This window comes from Dromiciops gliroides, chromosome 1 (assembly GCF_019393635.1).
Source record: "Dromiciops gliroides isolate mDroGli1 chromosome 1, mDroGli1.pri, whole genome shotgun sequence".
In the NCBI taxonomy this organism is placed as follows: Eukaryota; Metazoa; Chordata; class Mammalia; order Microbiotheria; family Microbiotheriidae; genus Dromiciops; species Dromiciops gliroides.
Genome location: NC_057861.1, coordinates 729,933,987 through 729,955,832, shown reverse-complemented (window position 1 = coordinate 729,955,832; position 21,846 = coordinate 729,933,987). Strand labels below are relative to the sequence as shown.

Below are 21,846 nucleotides of genomic sequence, written 5' to 3'. Positions count from 1 at the left end.
GCATGCATACCTCCTAAATAAATGGCTAATGTCATAATCACAGAATCTCAGAATTGCAAGGGATCCCAAGGGTCATCTAGTCCAAGCCATGCCCCCACAAAATACCCTCCAAATGAGCACATAGCCTTTAATTGAAGATCTCCAGTAAGGAGCATCCAGGGTAACCCTTCCCATTCTGAATTAGCTCTACCTGACAGGAAGTTTTTTTTTCCTTTTTCTGTTCATTTGTTTCAGTTGTGTCTGACTCTTCATGATTCCATTTGGAGGTTTCTTGGAAAAGAATGGTTCCCCATTTCCTTCTCCAGCTCACTTTACAGATGATGAAACTGAGGCAAACAGGGTAAAGTGACTTGCCCAGGGTCACACAGTAGTAAGTGTCTGAGGCTGGATTTGAACTTATGGAGATGAGTCTTCCTGACTTCAGGTCCAACAGTCATTTTGTACTACCTAGCTTTTCTTTACATTAAGATTAAAGTTATTGCTTTGCATCCTCCACCCATTACTCCTACTTCTGACCTTTGGAACCAAACAGAACAAGTCTCACTCCTCTTCCATGTAAAGACTATTCAAATACTTAAAGCCAGCTGTTACATATTCTTGAGCCTTCTCTTCTCCAGCCTAAACTTCTCTACTGTCTCTAACTGATATGGCATAAATTCTCAGCTTTTCATCATGCTAGTTGTGTTATTCTGAGAACATTTTAGCTCATCAATATTCTCCCTAAAATATAATACCCAGGACTGAATGCAATACTCCAGATGTCACCTGATCAGAGCAGAGTACAATGGTTTTATCACTATATTCCCAGATGCCAGAGCTCTCAGTGGATTACCCATCTGGGACTTCTTTGTTACCCTGTTGACTCATTTATTGGCACAATTAAACTAATTTTATTTTAAAATTTTTAAATATAATGTAGATGCAGAGAAAAAGTGTCAAGCTCCCATCCTCAACATCCTCCAGCACCAGAGATTAAAATGTAATTGAGAAGTATTTGATAAAATAAACAAAAATACAATAGAAGTTAGATAATGTTAACATGTGGTTTTTAAGACAATATGCTGCCCACAGCAATCCTTATGTCTGGTTTAGTGGGCCCCATTTCTATTTGAGTTTGACATCAGTGATACAGATCATCGAGCCATGAATCATTTCTCCAAGTCCACTGACTGAGTGGGAAGGTGAGAAAGCCACTTCAAAAAAAAAAAAACTAACAAACAAAAAACTCACAAGTTGAGAGATGGAAAGAAACAGGAAAAGAGGGAAGAAAAATTCCTCCCAAAAATAAATGGAAAAGGCATTGGCAAGTACTAACCAAAGATAAATTGCCCAAAAAAATGCAATCACAAAGTTTTCTCTGGGAATAGCTAATGACAATGACATTGAAATCATAAAAGACAGAATAGCATATTGATAATGATGGACTTGGAATCACAAAGCCATGGCTTTATGTATCTCTGACACTAGCTGGGTGTCCATGTGTGACTCACTTTATCTTGGCTGAGCCTCAGGCAAATCTCTGGGACTCTAAGTCACAGACACACTGCAAAGGGCTTTGGTGGAGGAAGCTCTCCCACCTGAAAAGTCTTAGGTCCTTTACATATGAGTATGAGGCATTAATTGTCATTAATTTTCTGTGTGACTTTGGACAAATCACTTTACTTCTCTGCCTCATTTTCCTCATCTGTCAAATGAGATCATTGGACTAAATGACCACTAATGCTGCTTTTAGCTCCAAATCTATTTATTTTCCCATGATGCTAAGAAAGAAAGATCTTGGAGGACTAGGGTGGGATGGAGAGATTAGGAATAGATTGTCCTATGAAAAAATCATACAAGTAATATTTCTAAATTTTACTAATCTTCAATTCATGCCACATCATTGGCAAATAAAAAAGTTTATCTTTCTCAAAAGCATGGTTGCCTTAGATTTGAAGGCTGCCCTTTCTTTTTGCCAGTTCACTAAAGATCCAAAGCTAAAACTGGCAGCACATGATTTTAATCACAGCTAACTGGAGACAGAAGCTGGCAGATCTCAATCTGAGGAGCTCAGAGTTTCAGTAGGCTATGTCTTCAGTGACTTTGGCATTAATATGGTGAGATCCCAGGAAGTGGGGGAGAGGGGAGGCACAGGTTGCCCAAGGAAAGATGAATCAGTCCCAACAGAAAAGACCAAAGTTTTCACACCAATTAATAATGGGATCAGTCTGTGATCAGACCCTATACTTCCAACTTATGGAAGATATAGAGAGACTTGGTCTTTAAAGAAACAAAAACAAAAACAAACAAACAAAAAACTCAGTCTATGATGTTTAAGAACATGCACACTCTTCTCCAGTCTAGAATAATCACACACCCTTCAAACATCACAGAAAGTGTTTGTTTTGTTTTTTACTTATTAACTAATACAATATCTATCAGGACTCTTAGAGTAGGAAACTATAAAATTAAAACACAAATTCCTAAAAACCAAACAATGACTCACACAGCTGGTTCTTTGCAACTGACTTTGATCATTCTATAGGAGTAAAATCAAATTTTAATTGTCACTGTTAATAAAACAGCATTCTGGTAATGGTGCTACTGCTCATAAACTAAAAAGAATGTGTACATTGAACTAAATCAGTGCAACAAAGTATAAGTTTTTGGCAATTCTGAAAATATAAAAATCAGTCCCATGGTATTAGAATAATGTGTACATATTCATAATCACTATACACTTGGCATCTGGGTCAAGAGCCATTCATCAGAATATTTGCATCACTGTATTTTGGTCTATTTGGAGGCATCTGAATTTCAAACCAATAAAGCAAGGGGAAAAGGAACTCAAGTTCCACTTCCTTTGACAGTTACATTTCCAGAAACAAGATGAATAATGCACTGATGGGGAAAACAATGGGAGAAACATCTAAAGTGATATGAAATCATTATCTCCTTCCCAAAAGTGGGCATTTTAAACAATTGGTTCCGGTAAAGAATTGAATGCAGAATTCTTATAATTACCATAAACTGGATCAAGGGGAGATCATTCTTTTTCATCTAGAACAGACATTTTTGAATTTTAAATAACTTCTTCAAATGTAGTTGAATAAGCCTGAAAATCTAAACAAACCTTCCTCTCTTTCTATATCTGCCCTTAATAGGTATCTCATTAACAGAATATAGGAAGAGATGTTGCACTAATGCCTAACTATTTCACATTCAGAAGTCAACACCTGAAGAATAATTCATACTCAACTATTTGTCTATCTAACAAATAGTTATTAAAACAGTCAGTCTATTCCCAACAAGTCAAAATCTGAAATGATATGGAGAAATTGTACATATTGTAGCCAAAATATAGAGCTCACTGATGTTAAGGTTCATAAAATTCACTTCCCCTATTTCATTGATCCAAACCCATGAAACTCACTGACAACATGCTTTCTTAGCATCTTCTTTCAAGTCCATTAGGTATTTGGGTAAGTTTCAGCCCAAACCAATGCATTGTATACTGGGGCAGGGGTGGGGGGAACACAAATATACACATAAAGGACAGCTGTGGGTTGTTTCAAATTCAATCAGTTCTCCTTGAAAAACAAAATAATCACTTTTATGAAAGAAACAATTTGCTTTCAAACTTTAGGGGATTTCTCAAAAACTTGTAATCCTTGGGAACCAGAATGGGTTATTTAAGAGACAAATTCAGTTTTCTTAAATTTGTTGTGATCCCAAATAGGAGACATCCTAAAAAGTAAGCGGTGCTAGAACAGGTAGGAGATGCTGCCATCCAAGATGCCCATTTGGAGACTCAAATTCCTCAAGTCCAAGGAAATCTTCACTTAAATGTCTATGGCATCGTCTGAGTGAGCATGCTGGCACATGTATTCTCACCAACAATAAAGCACAGCTAATTCTGGGCTACCGTGTGACCTACAACAAAGCAAATAACAAAGCAGTGAGTTTTCAAAGTACCAGATATACTTGCAAAGCTCACCCTGAAAGAGATAATAGCAGTTATTAAAGTAACAACACAATGCAAGCACTGAGATGTATGTAGGGTGAGGAGATTAGACTTTTGTCCCTAGGTGCGAAATTTTAGAGGGTGCTCACAGTACTTACAATGTAAAAACATTGAAACACATGAGCTTAGCACTTAGCAAGAGTAGAATGTTAAAATAGAACTGGCCCATTCATAATGCTTTCTCAAGACATTCTTCTTTCTCTGTGTCCCAAGGTCTTTGTCAACAAAAACTAATGTCATGTATTGTCTCTTCTGTTCCATTTGCATGCTATAGGGTTCAGGATGAGGAAGTTAGCTTGGGTTCCTGAAGATCATGCCAATGAATAGAAAATACAAGGAAGTTCAATACCCAGTAAGTTCAATTCAACATTTATTTTGTATAAACTCTATGCTAAGCACTAGAGATATAAAGTTTAAAAATTACATAGTCTCCTCTCTAAGAGCTTACATTCTATGGGGAAGTCTATGACATATGCACAGATTGGTATAATACAAGGTAGGGGATACTGGGACAAAGGACATGACTGAACAAAGTGCCCTGGGTGAATTCAAAAAGGAAAACATTCAGTTGGAAAAGTTTTCAAAAAAGGGTCTGGTGATGGAAAAGCCACCATCTTCAGGACAGCCTTCACCAGAAGGATGACCATAACAAATCATAAATCCAGACCAATCCAACAACTATTTCTAGCATTAGCATCATTACTGTGTGCCAAGCCTGCCCTCAAGGAGTTTTTATTTTACTGGTCCAATTACAAAGTTGTGGAGGGGCTGTGATTTGTCAGTTATGAAAATATGCTCACTAATGAAATCACAGGGTAAAAGGATGCAGAATCAGGATTTAAACTAAGTCCTTTGACTGGCTTTTTGTAAAGTGGAAGATCTGTTTAATTAATTGCCTGCCTCTATAAGGAGCTATATATAGTAGAATTATTCCAAATTTCTTCTCTCTCTAAGACTATATTTATGTTCATAGTTTGGTCTGAATGTTCTAATATAAGAATGAAACTTTTCCAATAAAACCATCAACACTGTATTTGTGTACTATGAAGAAGTTTTAAGCTGCTCTGGATTCCAGACACTCATAGCCCATCAAGTGATTTCATGCATGCTAAGCTAATTCCTTCAAGAATGGTTCTAATAATCATTGATTAAACTTATAAAGTATAGATAGTTGAAGAGAGCAAAATAATGTTACTGTGTGTAAGTGTTTTAATGCGATCAATTTAATGCAATGCAATCTTTTAAATAACTTCCTTGAGAAAACCTCTGGTTTTACTGGGGAAATAAGACTATCAAAAGGCAATAGCTATTTTCCCTTATTACTCAGAATAATTAACTACACTTTAAATAAACATTCCAGAAAAACTGTACATTTCGTACTTAGTTTTCCTTTAAAATCTACAATAATAATAGCTAACATTGGTATAGTGTTTGATATGTGCTAAGCACTGCACTAAGAATTTTACAATTATTATCTCATTTGATCCTTATAACAACCCTAGAAGGTAGGTACTATTATTATCCTAATTGTAAAGATGAAGAAACTGAAGTAGACAGAGGTTATATGACTTGCTCGTGGTCACATAACTGGTGAGTATCTGAGGCCAAATTTTAACTCAGAGTATCCTAACCCCAGACCAGGTACTCTATCTACTGCACAACCTCTGCTGACTGTGATTGTCCATCAGAGGCTAGAGGATCACTTGTTGGAATTGGGATGAATTTGAAGGCCACTGAAGTCATTTCCAATGCAAAAAATTCCATGAAGTGGTGTATTCAGCGGGGGCAATGGAGGCAAGAAATAAAGGTTCTCCTTAAATCCATCTACCTCCACACAAATGTCATGCAACTATATATATTATTTGGTGCAAAACAGATATTTTGCACCAAAAATACAGTTAAATTTGTAATAATCTTTTGTTTAATTCTATTCATAAAGAACTATATTTTTTTGGCGAGGCAATGGGGGGTAAGTGACTTGCCCAGGGTCACACAGCTAGTAAATGTCAAGTGTCTCAGGCTGGATTTGAACTCAGGTACTCCTGAATCTAGGGCCAGTGCTTTATCCACTGCGCCACCTAGCCACCCCCATAAAGAACTATTTTTAAAAGGACTAACCCCTCACTCATTCATAGCTCAATTAATAAGACACCAGGGATGCATCCACTAACACTAAGTAAGCAACAAAACCATTAAACACAGTCAAAGACATAAAACTGAAAATCATATCTATGGGATCTGAAATCAAAAACTTCAAGAAACCTTAGAGGTCATTTAATCCAATATCTTCATTTTAAAGAGAAGGAAACTGAGGTCAAGTGCCTTGTCCAAGGTCACCCAGGAGGTCATTGGGAAATCTGGAGTCAAATTTTAAAATAAAAGTTATATCCCCTATCAAGAAAAACTGAGAGAGCTGCAGGCCACAGAACTGTATGTATCCCCAGGAAAAGTGGGGACACAAAACCAGACAGGCAAAAAACTAGAAAGCATATGCTAGAAAAGAACTAAAAAGTAATGGGTATGGTATCTATTAGCAAATGTCTGAGGAAATTATGGTATATGAATATAATGAAAAACTAGAGTGCCATGAGAAGTGATGAAAGTGAAAGTTTTAGAAAAACTTGGGGAAATTTTTAAAAACTTTTTTTTATTTTAAAAGAAAAGAAAAGGAAATTAAAAACTTGGGAAACTTGAACCTACTACTAGAAAGTAAAGTAGGCAGAGCCTAGAGAACTATTTCCCCAATAACAACCATGTAAAGAAAAAACACTTTGAAAGTTTGAAGAATTCTGACTGATGCAATGACAATCCAAGATTCTTTAATATTGATGTTAAAATGGGCTACCCCAATCCTGACAGAGAGAGGTGAGGAACTCATAATACAGGAGACACACATTCTTGGCCGTGGCTGACGTGGAAATGTTTTGCTGTTAATTTCTTTTCTTTGTCTTTTTAAAAAATATGTTTTTTGGAGAGAAACATGGTAATGATGAGAGGGAAAGGACGATTAACAATTGAGTTGCCAGAAAGAAAAAAGTAAAGAGGGTCATTAGAGTAAATATTTGTACAGAAGAGAACAGAAGTCAGGCCAGATAAGCAGGACAGCTTTGAAAGTTTCATGGTAACTTTGGCATATGTATAAAAGGAAGCTCTATGTAATGGAGATTCACGTTTTCAGGTAAAACCCTTTTTCTGTCCTACTTTATATATGGAAATGCACATTCTATTTGATGTTTATTAAGTTCAGAATAAAAAAGAAGTAATTTTTTTAAAAGAGAGAATATTCTAAGAAAGAAATCATTGTCTACACAAAAAAGAGTAGAGATGACTGATCAGGAATGATCCCGCATCTAATTACCACATCTCTGTCTAATTACCATGACTCTGTCCTGTATCTCCCACTGGCTACATACTTTTTTCACATTTCTATTTAAATTCAGGATCAAGTTACAACCTGGGCGGCTCCCTGTAGAAAATCATATATTATTCCTCCTTTGAGTATTTCTGATGCTGCCACCACTATGGTGCCGGCCATCATTACCTTACACCCAGTACTAAGAACCTGCTAGAGAGTCCACCTGCCTCAAGTCTCTCCCCACCCCAGTCTGTGCTCTATTCAGCCACCAAAGTGATTTTTCTAAAACACTGGCCAGATCACATCATCCCCCTACTCAATAAACTCTGGTGGCTCCCTATCACCTCCAGGATGGAATACAAAATGCTTCCTTTGGCCTTCAAAGCCCTTCATAAGCTAGCACTACCCTACCTTTCCAAACTTCTTACTCCTTACTCCCCAACATGTACTTTTGAATCTTGTGACACTGCCTGAATGTCCCACAAACAAGACACTCCATCTCTCAGCTCCAGGCATTTTCTCTTACTGTCCGATATGCCTGGAATGCTCTCTTTCCTCAACACTGGGTACTGACATCCCTGCCATCCTGTAAGCCCTAACTACAACCCCACCTTCTTTTTTATTTTTTCTACTTCTAGTTAAGCTTCTCCCCAATTTAGTTTACCCCAATACAATTGCATTTATACATTTTCCTTCCTTTCTGTTCTGGTTCATTTTAATTTTTGGTTTTTGTTTTGTTTTGTTTTTGCAGGGCAATGAAGGTTAAGTGACTTGCCCAAGGTCACACAGCTAGTAAGTGTCAAGTGTCTGAGGACAGATTTTAATTCAGGTCGTCCTGAATCCAGGGCTAGTGCCCTATCCACTTCACCACCTAGTTGCCCCCTACAATCCCACCTTTGACAGGAAGCCTTCCTTAACCACTCTTAATTGTAGTGCTTTCCCTCTATTAATTACTTCCTATTTGTCTTCTATAGAGCTTACTTTGTATATATTTGTTTGAGTGTTTTCTCCATTAGATTATAAGCTCTTTGAGGGCAGGGACTGTTTTCTGCCTTTTTTGTATCCCTAACACTTAGTACAGTGGCTGGCAAATAGTAGGTGCCTAATAAATGTTTATTGATTGATTGAAAATATCAGCTAGTCAATACTCTTTTCTACACAGTAAATATATCTAGCTAATGAATCTAAGCTGATGAGAAGAGGCCATGAGTCTGTTTCTTTTTCTTCAATGCTAGTAACCTGGACCTGAGAAGTGGACACAGCTCTACAAATGAATTTCCTAAATGTGCATAAGCTCTATAAAAGACATAAAATGTTTTATACAGTCTGAGTCACACTTCCTTGGATTAATAAAGGAAACAAAGTTTTATGACTTCAGAATGATTCTCCAGTGGCCCACTACTAAAAAGAATTCTTGGCATCACAATGACTTAGGGAGCAGAATGATGTGACTATGACTTTTTGGAAGCACTCGATAAAATGTTACTACTACAAAATAAATTTAGTAAGAGTAGGCCTTGCTTCCTAACACCCAGGGCCCTAAGGTATATGTATGCTAATGCACCGTAGAGCAATACCTGACTTTAGGGGAAAGGTCTGCTAAGATGCTGTTACACAAATTAATCTTAATTTCCAGAACCCATTTGGTTTATATTCATTGTCTTGTTTTTACATTTATGAAAGTATTGTTCCATGGTCCTGAGATTCACAGCAAGGGAAAAGTTCAGTGTTGACAAGTGAATGTAAGACACCAGATAAAAGACCATTAAAAGGGGTTTTTTTAGATTTCTAATTTATTAGGATCACCAACATTTAATCACATATGGTGATAATTATATCCACTAGTAGGATCATAGATTCAGAGCTGAAATGGGACCTTAAATAACTTCATTTTATATAGAAAAAAGAGGGCCAGAGACTGAACAGGTGACTTCTCATATGTCTTCACCTCCCCCCACCCCCATTTATTTAAAAACATTGGCTTCTATCACTCAAGTCACATTTTCTATCAAATAAACAATGATTTTCTTTTTAAGGAGCATTTCTATTTCAGGGATCCATCTGTATGGGGATATTTGCCATAGTGTTTTGATACATTAGCCTGTCATCTAGGGAACCTCTGCTTTAAATCAGGCCCACAAAAGAAGTGAAATAAATTTAGTATCACTGACTAAAAAACGAGCTACCCCACCAAATCACAGCTCCATAAAACCTGACATGAAGGAGGATGCTGGGAAATCTCTCTTTAGTAAAGGCCAGACCATGGGGTAGTGAGTGAACAACCAGTTTGATCAACGTGAAATACAGTTCTCTCAATGTCTAAATTAGGAAACCATGAAAAGTAAACATCATTAATAACTGGCCACAGCCATTGATTCTGTTTGTGCTTTCTCCCCGCCACCAAGCTTACCTTGGTGGTTTTTACTTTGTTGCCACTGCTGCAAGACCATCCAGAATAATCCGGAAGTACCTTACAATCTTCTCCATCCAGACATGGGTTCATATGACACCACCATTTCTGTAGGACAATGGAGGCTGGAAGAGAAAACCCAAGTCAGAAGCATTAAAGGGAGCTTTGTTTTCATTGATCTGTGAGGGAAAACATCACCTTCCTTCATGATTGGGTTACATCAATTCAATTGTTATAAAGATGAATTGTTTTCATTCATAATTAATGCCTTAATCAGGAAGGGAGGAAGGAGGAGAAGGAGGGAAAGAGGAAGGAAGGAAGGAAGGAAGGAAGGAAGGAAGGAAGGAAGGAAGGAAGGAAGGAAGGAAGGAAGGAAGGAAGGAAGGAAGGAAGGAAGGAAGGAAGGGAGGGAGGGAGGGAGGGAGGAAGGGAGGGAAGGAGGGAGGGAGGGAATATCAGTGTCAAGATGTAAAATTATCTTGATAGGATAGAACACTGGGCACAACAATGAGATCAGACTTATTAGGGATAAATATAGAATCTTACACGTGGGTTCAAACAATCAGCTTGACAAGGAAAAGAGAAGTTGCCAAGTAGCATCAAATTGCAACTGCCATGAACAGTAGGATATGTGGGTGCCAATCAGGGCATCTAGACTTCCAACCATTCCCATACCCAGCAGTCTTCATTAATTGCTTCTGTTCTCCTCCATTTATTTAGAAATGTTGACTTCTATCACCTGAATAATACTCCAAAAGAATTAAGTTTAAAGGGTATTTCCATTTTAAAGAATCAATGGTCCTCCATCAGAGGACTGAAGATAGAGCACCCATGATGGATTTTGCTCTATCTTCAGTGGACGTTGTTCATAAAAGTAGTGGGGAGGACCAATGAGGGAATGATTCTGCTGCACTCCACCACAATCATATGAAGTGTTATGGTCCCTTCTGGGCATCACATTCTGGGGAGGATGCTGATAAACTGGAAAAAGTCCTCAGAAAGATGAAAATTGATTGGAGGAACTGGGGGTCAGGAAAAATCAGGAGATTTGGGCAGTGAAGGGATATGGTAGCTGCATTCCTTGACCAGGTGTGGATTGGAGTAGATGACCACTGAGGTCCCTTCCATCTCTAAGATTTTTATGATGCCATCCCCATTTTAGGGAGGCTCAGGGTGAGGAAGTAATGAGTAACAGAGCTCTGGGTCAACACAGGTATCCACTATTCCATGACTAAAAGATAAGTGATGCCAAACCATGTTTGGTGAGATTTTAGACTGAATGGCAAGACCATCCATCCTTTCCTTACTTTTGCTACCCATAACCACTAAAGTTAGTCATGGAGAGAGGGAAGGTTCATCTGCTTGAATAAAAACAGCCAAAATTAACATTCCAGGGAGAGCTGAGAACAGTCAACTCCACAAAGCACCTGGGCCCAGCAGCAAACTCATTTCTGAAGTGCAAAGACAAAAACACATTAAAAAATCCCATCCTATCTTCATGTTTCACTTGCTGTTCAGCCATCTGAATAAAATAGAGCCCATCCAGCCACTCTGCCCTAATTCTGATCACTGAGGTGCCACTTGAAGTCAATTATTGCACAGAAACACTCCAAACAAATGGAGAGAGGGAAGCCTGCCACTGGCTGGCTTTCCAGCTGCCTTGTGCTAATTAACTCACCTGCAGAATACTCCCGTAGACTTGCCTCACCAACTACCCAGCTGGCAGCCAGGAGACCTGCTAATGAAATGATTTGTATTTTCAACCTACAAAGCAGGAAATACAGTGAGATTTATCACCCAGGTACCCAGTGCTTGGACAAGGTTCACTCTATTGATGGGGTGCTGTCCAAACGGGAAGCACCATGGGCAGAGCCGTTGGAGCCAGAAGATGAGTTCAAATCTCAACTTTGCCACCTAGTCGTAAGTAACTTTGGGCAAGTCTCCCCAATTCCGTCATATGGAAAATGAGGACTTTAGGAAATGAGGAAAATTTAGGACTTCTAAAGGTCCTTTTGGCTCTAAATCTATGGTGTAAGAATAATAATTGAAATAACAATAGCCAATATTTCTATAACACTGAAAGTTTACAAATGAGCCAAAGGTATTAATTCATTTGATCCTCACAACCCTGTGAAGTAGGCATTATTGTTTTCCCCATTTTACAAATGAAGAAACTGAGGTGCAGAGGGATGAAATTATTTGCCCAGGTTTATACAGCCAGTAAATGTCTAAGACAGGATTTGAACTCAGGCCATCTTGATTCTAAATCCTATGCTCTGTACTACCTAGCTGCTTCAATGAGAGGGGCAAAATTTAGTCATGTAAATTATTCTCCCCCATTTTTCTCTTCCCCCACCCCTAAAAAATTTAGAGAAACTTGGTTCAATTCACTTGTTATTTTAGGGGCATTCCATCAAACTTGTTTGTATGTTAAAAAGTAGCCTGAATATGTTTAGTTCCATCCTCTTACAAATACTGATTATTGGTTCTTTTCTTGTTTAAGTTGTATGGAAGTTTCTATCAAAGGGGAAATTAGTTAAAGATCATAGGAGCTTGGATCTTGACATGGAAGGAAAGTTACAGGACATTTAATTCAATCTCCTCATATTCCAGAGTAGGAAACTGAGGCCCAGTGAGATGACTTGACCAAGGTCGCAAAGGTAGGAGATAGGCAAGGTCAAGATTTTGAAGTGGAACATGACTCCAAATCCATGATAGAGTACTGAAGTGTTGCTATTTGTGACTCAGTGGGAAGCTCTTTCTGTGTAGATGCACATGGTCAAGGATAAAGTTCTTAATTCTTAAAGGACCATATAACGTTCGAAAACTTGATATCAGGGTTTAGCAAGTTTAAGTAGAAAACTTTCATTACCATCCAAAAAGGATGTCTAATGGAAGTAATCCCCTCCTTTTGAGAGGCAAGGTGGCTTAGTGGGTATGGCTTAGTGGGTATCTTTCCATGACTATAAGTCCATCTGCTCTGTGTTGGTAGAGGCTGTTGGTCACTTAGAGCCCTCTCTACTCATGAAATCATAGGTGTGGTAAAAGAGCTCTTTCTGACATTGTTCATAGCCATATAAATGGCAAATACAGTCACTCAATTCAATCAAAAAAGCAGTGAGATCTCATTGACTGGCATTAGATGAATGTTTTGATTTTACATCATCCATTGAAATCCCCCTCTTATGCTTCCTTTTGCTATGGAGGTGTGTGGCCTTGGGTTCCTGAATGTCATGCCACTTGAACCCAAGATTGGGCAGGTCCTACATATTTGGAAAGATGTTTATCATCCAAAGATCAGCCTACAGTTAAAGAGGTTCATTTCCAGAAAGAGGCAGAAGGTGATGAATTTCTACTATAGTAATTCTCAAAGATGAAACTTCGTGATGGAGCAGGAGTAGACCGGAACACATGCATCAATAGAAATTTAAACCAACCCATGAAAGTTGATTGTTAAATGTCCAGTGTGATTGTTTTTACTTTGGAAATTGGCAAAAGTGACAAATCAGGAACTGATTTATTATTTTATTGATAACCTAGACTTAAGAAAGTATTACTAATGCAGATTAAATGTAATAGTAAGTTGCGGATACAATCTTTTTTTTTTTCAGAGAGCTGGTTGTTGAACATTTACCACTACACTCCTGAATGTATGGACTTCAGTTAAGAGAGTAACCACATAAAAGAAATCAGTTCCTTAAATAATGAAATTTTAGATGATATATCTATAGGAGTGAAGGTAGGGTGGTGAGCCAGATTGTTTAGTCACTCCTAAAGCACTTCACCCATCTACTGACCTATGCCTATATAGATTTCTTCATACAAATGCTTATTCTTATCTCAGGGCATTGTATTAATGGAGCTATAATTCTCTCTCCTTTTTTTAATTTCCCAGCTCTGAATCCCTAGATGGAGACAGTTGTCTGGCAAAACATATCAGCGTCAAATCTTTCTTTTTTCTCTAAGAATGTTGTCCCTTTAATTGCTTCCTCTCAATTGTTTCCACTAAGTATATCCAGACTAGCAAAAGCCTGTAGTTATCAATGTTTATAAAGACAGAGTGATCTTTTAAAATAAATAAAGATGAACAGGCTTTCCCCATGCCCAGAAGGAAAGGGTACAGGGCTTCCTAGAAGGAGCCCTGAAGAAAAAGGAGAAAATAGAATTACTACCTAAAGGTCCTGAAATTTAAAGAGTTTCAGCAATACAAGTATCCCTTCCACAGTGCTGGGGTTAGGGGCTCAGTGTCCCCTCAGTCTAGAAAATCAGCATAGGTGGTCAGCTAGGTGGCACAGTGGACACCAACTAGCTGTGTGACCCTGGGCAAGTCACCTAACCCCCATTGCCCCACCCAAAAAAAAAAAGAAAAGAAAATCAGCATTACATTTTTTGGCCCTCAATACCAGAGAAGTCTGAATAATTATGGTATTAAAAGATAAAATATCTTGATATTATACAATATTATAAATATGTTTTATATATTTCTGAGTTTCTATATTTTTTCCTGTGTTGTCTGCTGGTCTTCACTTGTCATCTGTGGCTTCCACAAAACTCCCAAAAAATTCCCATTTTATTTTTTATGCCAACCCATAATATATCAAAACCACTATGGGAAAGGCACAATGTGGAAAGAATAACTACATTATCCTTCCTGACACTTCTTGGGCCCTCCAAGTTGGCCCAAACAGTCTTACTCCCAGAGTCCTGAGGCTCATTTCACTGTCTCCATACCACTCAACTTTTGTGGTCTCCCTTTCTCCAACCCAAGTCTTCAGCTGGGGCATTGTTGTACTATTTTATAAAGAACATGGATTATATCCTAGGGCTGGTTGGCAAAGTCTTCCCAGTTTCACTATGTTTGGAGCCTCAGTTCTGAGGACAGCTATTTCCCAAAATGAAGATGTTACGCCAGGATCCTTCTGGGAAGCTAATGCCCTTGTAGGCTTAGCTTTACCTATCTACTCTCTTCCTGACACAGATATTTGCTTCCGCCTTCACATAAACCTGATACACAAAATCTAGAGAGATTTAACAAATTTGACTAATAGTTATCAAAGGCTCCCTCTGTGCAAGACATCATGGTAGAAGTTGGGGATAAAATGCAAAAATAAATCAGGCCCTGGGCTCAAGTATCTTACATCCTAACAAATTTAGAATATTGATGAATATGGAGTGAAGACTAGTTTTTATGAGCAGCAACCCAGTGAATTGGGTAGGGAACTAACTTCTGGAAGACTTTGACACCTTCTAGTGGTTTGAACCTGGACAAATCACTTCAGTTCTCCCAATTAACTCTCTAAATCACTCAGCTTATGCTGAACTGCACTGATATAAGGGCACAGGTGTGGAACAATGCAAAGAAAATAAGATTTCTTTTCAATGTATTGATTGGTTTCACCCAAAACCTTTTTTTTCTTTATTTATCTGTTTGTTTTAGGGAGAGTAGATCTCCCTATCTCATGCAGGATAGAAGTATAGTAACCACTCATAGGCAGACTGCACTGCTGGTCAGCATAGTAGAACCTTGGACCTGTTCTATTTCAAACATAGGCTGGTCTGCCCCTCCTTAGTCAGCCTAGTACCACCTCCCCTCTACTCTCAAGAGCTCACCATATTGGTATTGGACTTAGTGCAGACATTCAATTGGCTCTGAACTGCCTACCTCTGGCAATCCACCAGCCTCAGTCTTCCCCAAAGAAGGAATTATAAACATGTAACATTCCTCTTACTCGTGGCTTTTTTAAATTTTATAATATAGGGACAGCTAGGTGGCGCAGTGGATAGGGCACCGGCCCCGGAGTCAGGAGTACCTGAGTTCAAATCTGGCCTCAGACACTTAACACTTACTAGCTGTGTGACCCTGGGCAAGTCACTTGACCCCAATTGCCTCACTTAAAAAAAAAAATTTATAATATAAAGGATGTTTCTCAGGGAAAGGAGAAGAGAAAGGACATGGATAGGGTGGTGATATATAGGCAATGTGAAAACAAAAGAAATTTAATTTAAATTTAAATTTAACTTAAAAGAAATTTTAAAATCTAAAATTTATAAAGTAAAAGGCATTTTTATTTTCACACATTGGATTTATACTTCTTTTCCTGAACACAGACTTTCAGAGTTGGAAGGCACCTGAGAAGCAATGGGACAGAATGGAATGTATGCTGAATTTGAAGTCAGAGGACCTACAATCAAATGTCATTTCTACGTGGCCTTGAGCACATAACTCCATGGGTCTCAGTTTTCTCCTCTGTAAAATGAAAGGACTAGATTAAATGTCCTCTAAGTTCTTTCCAGCTCTAAACTGTGATCCTATGGGCTTGTGATTAAGGTCCCCGGGTCCAAGCCATGCCTAAACAAGAATTCAACAAGTGGTCAACCAGACTTTGCCTGAAGACTTCCAGTGAGGAAGAATAAATTTATCAACCAATTAGTAAACATTTTATGCCAAGCACTGAGGATACAAAGAAAAGCAAAAGTCCCTACCCTCAAAGAGCTCATAATCTAATGCAGGAGAAGTGCTAACAGAACATACTCCACCTCCCCCTGGGCTGCCAATTCTGCTTTTATATACCTCTTATCATTAGTAAAGATTCCTTGTTATTGTTCAGTTATTCAGTTGTGTCCAAATCTTCATGACCCCATGGACAATAGCATGCCAGACCCTACTATCCTCCACTATCTCTCAAAGTCTATCTGAGTTCATGTTCTTTGTTGCCATTAAAATATCCATCTCAATAACTGTTGTCCCTTTCTCCTTTTGTTTTCAATATTTCCCAAATTAGGGTCTTTTCCAATGAGTCAACTCTTATTATGTGGCCAAAGTATTTAAGCTCTTGTTTCAGTATTTGACTCTCCAGTGAATAGCCTGAATACATTTATTTAAGTATCAACTGATTTGATCTTCTTGCTTTCCAAGGGACTCTCAAAAGTCTACTCCAGCACCACAATTTGAAAGCATTGATTCTGCAGTGCTCAGCTTTCTTTATAGTCCAAATCTCACACCCATACATTGCTACTATAAAAAACATATATTTTTCTATACATACGTTAGTCAGCAAGGTGATGTCTGCTTTTTAGTATGCTCTCCAGATTTGCCATGGCTTTCATTCGAAGGATCAAAAATATTTTTAATATCATGGCTTTAGTCACCATCTGCAAAGATCTTTGAGACCAAGAATAAAAAATCTGACACTGCTTCCATTTCTTCTCCCTCTCTTTGCCAGGAAATGATAGGAACAGTTCCCAAGATCTTCGTTCTTTTGATCTTAAGATTCAAGCCAGCTTTTATATTCTCCCTCATCAAGAAGCTTCTTAATTCTTCTTCACTTTCTGCCACCAGAACGGTAACATCTGTATATCTGAGACTGTTGATATTTCTCCCAGGAACCTTAATTCCAGCTTTTGATTAATCCAGCCTGGCATTTCACATGATGTACTCTACATGTAAGTTAAATAAGTAAGGTGACAATATACAGCTTGTCGTTCTCCTTTTCTGATCTTAAACCAATAAATTGTTCCATGTTCTGTCCCGTTTCTTCTTATTTCTTCAGTACAGGTCCCTCAAGAATTAAATAAAATGAACTGGTGCTCCCATCTCTTTAAGGACTTGCCACATTTTGTTGTGACAGTGTAGTCAGTGAAGCAGAAGTAGATGTTTGTTTGGGGTTTTTTGTTTGTTTTTTTCTGGAACTCCCTTTCTTTCTCCCTAATTCAGCAAAAATTGGCAATTTGGTCTCTAGTTCCTCTGCCTCTTTGAAAATTAGCCTGCTCTTCTGGTATTTCTTGGTTCACATATTGCTGAAGCCTAGCTTGCAGAATCTTAAGCATAACCTTACTGGCATGTAAAACAATCACAATTGTTTGGTAATATGAACATTCCTTGCCATTACCCTTTTTTAGGATCAGGACATAAACTGACCTTTTCCAATCCAATAGCCATTGTTCTATTTTCCAAATTTCCTGGTATATTCAGTGGAGCAATTTAACATCATATTTTAGGGATTTAAATAGTTCAACTAGAATTCCATCACCTCCACTAGCCTTATTGTTAGGAAAGCTTCCTAAGGTCTATGTGACTTCATTGTCCAGGATTTCTGGTTCTAGATAGTAACCACACCATTGTGGTTATCAGTGATGTTAAGATCTTTCCTACATAGTTCTTTTGTATAACCTTGCCACCTCTTTCTAATGTCTTCCGCTTCTGTTAAATCCCTACCATTTTATCATGTCTGTTTTTACATGAAACTTTCCCTTGGTATCCCTAATTTTCTTGAACAGATATCTTGTTTTTCATGTACTATGTTTTCCTCTATTTCTTTACATTGTTCATTTTAGAAAACCTTATCTCTGTGTTATTTTCTGGAATTGTGCATTCAGTTGAGTATATCTTTCCTTTTCTCCTTTACCTTTCACTTTTCTCCTTTCCTCAGCTATTTGTAAAGTCTCATCAGACAGCCAATTTGCTTTTTTTGTTCTTTTTTTTTTCCCATTGGAATGGTTTTTATTGCTGCCTCCTGCTCAGTGTTGCAAACCTCTGTCCATAGCTCTTCAGGCACTCTATCTACCAGAACTAATCCCTTAAATCTATTCATCATCTCCACTTCATATTCATAAGAGATGTTATTTAGGTCATACCTATATAGTCTGATGGTTTTCCCTACTTTCTTCAATTTAAGTCTGAGTTTTGAGTCATTTCAATCATGTCCAACTCTTCATGACCCCATTTGGGGTTCTCCTGGCAGAGATTTCCTTCTCCAGCTCATTTCACAGATAAGAAACTGAGGCAAACAGGATTAAAGTGACTTGCCCCGGGTCACACAGCTAGTAAGTGTCAAGTGTCTGAGGCTGGATTTGAACTCAGGTACACCTGAATCCAGGTCCAGTGCTTTATCTACTGCGCCACCTAGCTGCCCCCTGAGGCTGGATTTGAACTCATGAAGATAAGTCCTTCTGATTCCAGGCCTAGAGCTCTATTCACCATGCCACCTAGCTGTCATGGAGAGAGAGGGCACTAAAAGAAGGAACACTAGCACAGACAGAAAAATAAATGCTCCTTATCAGTGAAGAGCTAGATCGAGAACTTCCTGCTGGAGCAATATTTGACCTTTTCAGGGAAAAAAGGGTGAGTTTACCATTCAGAAGTTTAAGCTATGGGAGTCAGGGCAGGGCTATGAGGTAAGACAAAGAACCAGAAGCAGAAATCTATTCTAATAGCCATGGAGAACATATGGCTCCTTAACACACTCTTCTCTACAAGAAAAATAATGCATAGGAGATACATTTTTCTTTCCTTTTACAAAATACTGCAGAGTGCTTCAAATGAGAACATCTATTAGTTTCTATTCTAAAAATGCCTTCATTAACCATAAAGGAGTTCTTAATTTTACAAAGGCACTACAGCTGTTTGCCATAAAAATTCGTGGCACTGAGGGAGTGTATGCCTTCATTGGCAACTTGTACCATCACATTGTAATGAACTTCCTCTTTTACAAGTCTCAGATTCAAAAAAAAACCCATGAATTCTACATAACTTGTGGAGTGCCTGGTCTTCAGTGTGGCATCTTTGGCCATTATTTTCCAGGTAAAATATTAATAGGCACTGCCCTAGTCTGTTTGCATTCCTCATTGTTGTGCAGAGTCTTCTATATCCCTTGTTCCAAATATATAACCCATTAAGGAAAAACCCATGTATTTCTAGGGGTACTTGGGCTGTTATACTTTTAAATTAGCCTAAGTAAGAACAGGCTCACATCTGAAGATTTAGTTTCTCAAATGTTGATTTAGCTTAATTATATTTACACAGAATTAGGGCTTAACTAAAAATTACCTTTTTACACTGAAAATAAAGACAAGAAGATTAAGCGATATCTAAATGGCATATATTTCCCATGGAAATAGAAATTGTTATAGGAATACCTTCCCAGATGTTAATGTATTTTTTGTTTTATTATTTTGCCCTGACCACAGTTATTACAAGTTTCACCTACTGAGCTATTTATTAACTTTAGAGGCAAGTAGGGAGAAAGTTCTGCAAGTTAGATGGTGGGGGGTTTTCTGGTGTTCTTTTTCCTGTAATGTCCAACTCTTCATGACCCCGTTTGGGGTTTTCTTGGCAAAGGTACTAGAGTGGTTTGTCATTTCCTTCTCCAGCTCATTTTACAGATGAAGAAACTGAGGAAAACAGGGTTAAGTAACTTGCCCAGGGTCACATAGCTAGTAAGTGTCTGCAGCCAGATTTGAACTCAGAAAGATGACACTTCCTGACTCTATGCCTGGCACTCTCTCCACTGTACCACCTAACTGTCTCACATTACATGTTATAAGAAAAGAAGGGGAAAGAGTTTGGTATAATGGATATACTGAGAAACTGGGGTTATCAAAGATCTGCATTCAAATTCCTCCTCTGACATTCCCCAACTATGTATCCTTTAACAAGGTGCTCAATACGGCTCTCCCACCCATAAAATGTCACTGCTTTCTTCAACCTTGGTGACACTGGGCAGCTAGATGATACAGTGGACAGAACGCCTAGCCTAGAGTCAGGAAGACCTGAGTTCAAGTCCAGCCTCAGACACTTAGTAGCTGTGTGACCCTTCACAAGACACTTGACCTCACTTATCTCAGTTTAAAATAATCTGGAGAAGGAAATGGCAAACCAGTCCAGTATCTTTGCCAAGAAAATCTCAAATGGAATCACAAAAAGTTGAAAACAACTGAACAACACAACAACAAAAGATAATGTTGCTCATGTCATCTTTTATCTATGTGGATCTTGGATTCCTGATCTGTAAAGTGAAAAGGTTGGCTAGATAACTTTTGACATTCCTCCCATCTCTAGAACTGTGATCTTCTGAACACTTTAATGTGGCAAATAAGAAAATTCATTCTTAAGCTACACTGAGAGATACAGGGTCCAACACTACGGAGTTTCCACATTGCCCTGGTCAAAGCATATATGGAGTGTTGTGTTCCCTTCTAAATAACACTCTTCAGGAAGGACTTTGAATGATGGTGGTGCTCTTGACATAATAAATATCGAAGTCTAGAAATGGGGATCATTTGTGGGGGAAAGATAATGAATTCTATTTCAATCTTCAGCTTGAAATGCCCACAGGCTAACTAATAGGCTTTTGGTGATATGAGACTGGAACTTTGAACAGAGACTAGGCCTGGTAATATAGATGTTAGAGGCATCAGCTAAGAAACGATCCTTAAATCCACGTGGGCAAAAAAGATCATCAAAAGGGAAAGTGTAGGGGGCAGCTAGATGGCAGGGGCAGCTAGATGGCGCAGTGGATGGAGCACCGGCCTGATTCAGGAGTACCTGAGTTCAAATCCGGCCTCGGACACTTTACACCCCTTACTAGCTGTGTGACCCTAGGCAAGTCACTTAACCCCAATTGCCTCACTAAAAAAAAAAAAAAAAAAAAGGGAAAGTGTAGAGAGGGAAGAGGGCCCAACTTTGGTGCAACAGTCACAGTTAGAAGTATGATCCTGATGGTCCATTAGCAAGGGATACCAAAGTATGGTAAGACAGTCAGGAGGAGAATCAAGAAAGAACAATGTCACAAAGATCCAAAAAGCAGAAGAAATCCAGGGTGACAGGGTAGTCAACGGTGTCAAATGCTGAAGTCAAAAAGTATGAGAATTGATAGGTATTCAGTTGATTTACACTTATGTCCAATTCTTCATGACCCCATTCAGGGATTTCTTTTTTGTTTGTTCGTTTGGTTTTTTTGATGAGGCAATTGGGGTTAAGTGACTTGCCCAGAGTCACACAACTAGTAAGTGTCAAGTGTCTGAGGCCAGATTTGAACTCAGGTCCTCCTGACTCCAGGGCCAGTGCTCTATCCACTGCATCACCTACCTGCTCCTTCCTTTTTTTTATTAAAAAAAATTATTTGTGATATATAATTAAATTTTATACATATATCAAAAATAGATATATACATACACACATATATGACATATATAATGTATATTTTCTATGTTACTACATTTAGATATACCTAGATATATTCTAGTGATTTGCCATTTCCTTCTCCAGCTTATTTTACAGAGGAGAAAACTAAGGCAAAG

At 38.3% G+C, this 21,846-nt stretch overlaps 1 protein-coding gene across 3 annotated transcripts in view; it reads right to left on the bottom strand.

The window, feature by feature from the left end:
- Window positions 1-946: 946 nt before the first annotated feature.
- The window catches only part of TAFA4 (TAFA chemokine like family member 4), a 193,815-nt gene continuing 172,915 nt past the window's right edge, over window positions 947-21,846 (bottom strand). For all 3 annotated transcript variants that reach the window (XM_043975883.1, XM_043975882.1, XM_043975880.1), the window contains 2 exons: window positions 9,769-9,893; window positions 947-3,912 (listed from right to left, as the gene is read on the bottom strand). In XM_043975883.1, coding sequence (XP_043831818.1) covers window positions 3,901-3,912; window positions 9,769-9,893 — 137 coding nt within the window. In that variant the 3' untranslated portion in view covers window positions 947-3,900. The remainder of the gene's footprint in view (window positions 3,913-9,768; window positions 9,894-21,846) is intronic.